The sequence below is a fragment of the Tiliqua scincoides genome, chromosome 1 (assembly GCF_035046505.1).
Source record: "Tiliqua scincoides isolate rTilSci1 chromosome 1, rTilSci1.hap2, whole genome shotgun sequence".
Taxonomy (NCBI): Eukaryota; Metazoa; Chordata; class Lepidosauria; order Squamata; family Scincidae; genus Tiliqua; species Tiliqua scincoides.
Window position 1 is genome coordinate 103,920,329 of NC_089821.1, and position 4,109 is coordinate 103,924,437.

A 4,109-nucleotide genomic window follows, 5' to 3' on the forward strand; every position below is an offset into this window, starting at 1 on the left:
GGGATACATGAGAAGAGCTTCTAAGGGGCCATAGCCCAAAACAGGTTGAGAATGGCTGTAACAACCATGAGCAGATTTTCCTCATTTATGATGACATGTCATATAATTGCATGCATATAATTGCATTCTAGAGAAAACCGATCTATACAATTGTAATTAAGTCCAAGGCTTCAGAAAATAAAAAAGCCTCGATGACTATGATTTTTGAACTTAAAGCCACTAGATAGCATAGCAAGAAGATAATCTTCATGAGAATGAGACATGAGAAAATTTGGTTTCTGATCCTATTGGACAAATTTACTGCCCAAACCTAACCGCCACCGCCACCCTTGCTGATGTGGCCACACTAACAGGATGTGTGCTGCATTCTCCAGGGGAGGGATGTCATGGAAGTCACCTCCAGATAAAGGAACATTTGTTCCTTAACTGTTACCCCAATGGGTCACTCCAGATCTGCACCAGCTGCTTTGCTGGTGCAGGTTTGAGGTGTGTAAAGAAGAAAGAATTGGGGAGGGGACAAGGATACTGGCTTGAGTCACTGCTGCTAGTGTCTGCCTTATTCTGCTCCCTCCCCCCTGGAAACTCCCCCGTTCCCCTCCCTGTACCACCTGCTGGCATACCTGCCCTGCCAGAAATAGCCAACTACAAGAGTGTGCCTCTGGTGCTGCCACCATTTACAACAGCAAGAAACACTGGAGAAGCACTATCTTCGGGTGGGCAAAGGGCAACTAAGACTTGGTCCTTCCTGGAACCAGGAGTCTGAGAGAAGGGTTGCACACTGAGGGCCCAATCCCATCCAACTTTCCAGCACTAGTGCAGCCACAATGTAGCCCCGAGGTAAGTGAACAACTGTCCCCATACCTTGAAGAGGCCTCTGTGACTGCCTCCCCACCACAGGATGCAGCGCATGCCCCATGGGCACAGCTGCACCGGCACTGGAAAACTGGATAGGATTGGGCCCACAGTCATTTACAGATGGCTGGATGAAGGAGTGGCAATATAAATTCGACTGTTCAGGCAGACTGTTCAGGTAGAAAACAACGTGAAAATGTTGAGGACCACTTAATATCATTTTTTTAAAAGAGAAATTTAAATAAATGGGCAGCCCAATCCTAACTAGAGCTTCACAGCCCCTTATAACAGCAGAAGACTTCCGCTGTCTTAAAATGGCTTTTGGTAGCATGTGCTTTGCGCCACTGGCAGCTACTTTGGTACTGTTGTTCCGCTGCTGGCCAGAGCCCACAGGATTGGACTATCTATTTGACTGGGCATAACTGAACCAAAAGTAGGATAACATTCTGTACTTTATTAACCTATGAAAACGTCCTTTTCACTTTGCGCCTATAAATCCAAAAGGGGCTGTACAAAAGCCAACTAGAACAGGCCATTATCACCCCATTGGTGGAAATATGTGGTGAGTTGCTGAAGATCTTAGAAAAGGACTGATTTCCGTCTGTTTACCATTGTATGGATTAGCACTGATTTCATTGTAAGCCTGTATTGGAATCACAAAAGTACCTTTATAAACACTTGCACTACCTTCCTTTGTTAAGTAAATGGGCTGGTTCAGATAACACAACAAAGAGTAACTTGGTAGGGGTGAACATGACCCAAATGCTCCTCAGGCTGTATGCTTCCCCTTCCCTTCCTGTATCCACTTCTGTACTCCACTTGTTTAAAACAGATTTTTTGTGTGTGTGTGCAAATTCCACCTTTGTAACAATCACCACTGCCAACCCAAGTGGCAACTGCAGTGCTGTAACAAGGGAAAATAGTACTCCCTGCTCCTGTAATTGGTAGAATTAAAATACTTTTAAAGTGTGATGCCACCACTCCTTGTCATTTAAAATAGCACATCTTTTCACTCCTGTTTTTCAGAAATTACAGTCCATCACAGGAAATGGAGGGGACCTCTATACACCAGAACAAATGGACTTCAGGCTTAAAACATTTTCACCATGAGCCAAGTTCCTTTTCCATGTCAGACTTTTAAGGTTTGAAAAATAACATGCTGCTTCTGCGGGAGAAAAAGATGCTTATGGTAAGAAGACTATTTATTCACTCTGCCAAATAGAAGAGCACTAGAAACAATGGCTTCAAAAGTCTCATGTTTGTACGTCCTGACAGTTGTTTGCTGGGCCAGTGCTCTTTGGTACTTAAGTATAACACGTCCCACCTCATCTTACACCGTCCCCAGAACTTACGAAAGCATCTCAATGGCAAGAAAAAACGTCACCTTTGGCAATATAAGGACTCGACCAATCAATCCCCATTCTTTTGATTTTCTCATCAATGAACCTGAAAAATGCGAGAAGAATCCCCCTTTTCTGGTTATTCTCATCAGCACGACTCACAAAGAATTTGATGCAAGACAAGCCATTCGAGAGACTTGGGGAGACGAGAACAACTTCAAAGGCATTAAGATTTCCACTCTCTTTCTGCTGGGGAAAAACACAGACCCTGTGCTCAACCAGATGGTCGAGCAAGAAAGCCAAATTTTCCATGACATCATTGTGGAGGACTTCATTGACTCGTACCATAACCTGACTCTGAAGACATTAATGGGAATGAGGTGGGTGGCCACATTTTGTTCAAAAGCCAAGTACATCATGAAAACAGACAGCGACATTTTTGTAAACATGGACAACCTGATTTACAAATTGCTCAAACCCAACACCAAGCCAAGGCGTAGATACTTCACAGGTTATGTCATCAATGGAGGCCCAATAAGGGATGTTCGCAGTAAATGGTACATGCCTAGAGACTTGTATCCTGACAGCAACTACCCACCATTTTGCTCAGGCACTGGCTACATTTTTTCAGCAGACGTAGCAGAGATGATTTACAAAACCTCCCTCCATACTAGACTTCTTCATCTTGAAGATGTATACGTGGGACTCTGTCTGCGGAAGCTTGGCATCCATCCTTTTCAAAACAGTGGCTTTAATCACTGGAAGATGGCCTACAGCCTGTGTAGGTATCGGCGGGTCATCACAGTGCATCAAATCTCACCTGAAGAGATGCACAGGATTTGGAACGACATGTCGAGCAAGAAACATCTCAGATGTTAGGACATTTCACAGATGTAAATACTTTGGTTCTCTGTTCTCTCAGTAGAGAGTAACCTGATTATAATTGGACAATTAACTTCCAGGAGGGGAAGGCCTTTAAATATGTTTTTTGTTTGGTTGTTCTTTACGGCTTTTGCTTCTGGTTACAGATGGATTCTATTCATGATGGTCTTATTTATACCCGTCAGAAAGACTTGAGTTGCATCTGTCTTGAGTCACATCTGTCTCACAACTGTATACATACAAGGACAAATGTCTACTAGAAGTTGTAGATTCTATTTCCATTACACATCTGGAATAGGAACCTTACTCTAGGTGGGCAGTTTGAGGGTCCCTAGGGCTCTTCTGTGTAATTTGCTAGCTCTTGTTAAGATCCTGAGAAGCCCAGCTTTCATTTAAAAAAAGAGAGAGAGAGAGGATTTTCCTGCTGGCTGTGATAAATTTGAATGTGCAAAGCTAAGCAGTTTTATCACTGTCTTCTGTTTTTCAATTAGGTGCCTATGTAAGATATTACAGAAGATCAATCTCAGATACAGAGTTTACTGCTAGCAGAAATAGAACAATAAGCATTTCAGTTTTTAGGACTGGATTCCAAAGGGAGAACAGCTCATGTAGGTTTCTATGTATATACAAGGACTCTTCTGGCTTCCCTTTCCACAGCATCTTCTCACACATGAGGAAGTGTCTCTGGCCAGCATCTGAAATAATGAAAGTGGCTGCCATTGTAAATGAAAATCAGGATTTGGGTGGATGGGTGGAAGTCCTTTTCGGTGCATGCAAGGAGCACTTTGGGTCCCAGCCTTTAATCAAATCTTACCAGTCTCAGGCTGCAATCCTATACACACTTTCTTGGGAGTAAACTCCATTGTACTTACTTCTAAGTAGACATGAATAGGGTTGTATTCTCAGGCATGAAGGCACATGCCCCCAAAATGTGATGTTCCATGTATTGGTTTTTAAAACAAAACACACCTTATCTTCAGTTCTTCACACCAAAGGCAAAACAAGGCCTCAGAAAGACGCTGATAATATTAAGAC

General features: G+C 43.1%; 1 protein-coding gene across 1 annotated transcript; it reads left to right on the top strand.

Annotated features, from left to right (window-relative positions):
* The first annotated feature begins 2,075 nt into the window (after nucleotides 1–2,075).
* Nucleotides 2,076–3,071, top strand: B3GALT1 (beta-1,3-galactosyltransferase 1). Its single transcript, XM_066611130.1, has one exon. The coding sequence runs from the start codon at nucleotides 2,091–2,093 to the stop codon at nucleotides 3,069–3,071; it is 981 nt and encodes a 326-aa protein (XP_066467227.1). The 5' UTR covers nucleotides 2,076–2,090.
* The last annotated feature ends 1,038 nt before the right edge of the window (nucleotides 3,072–4,109 follow it).

What these genes read in the sequence shown, in the direction of transcription:
- B3GALT1 (XM_066611130.1), top strand. Translation starts at nt 2,091, where the DNA reads ATGGCTTCAAAAGTCTCATGTTTGTACGTCCTGACAGTTGTTTGCTGG.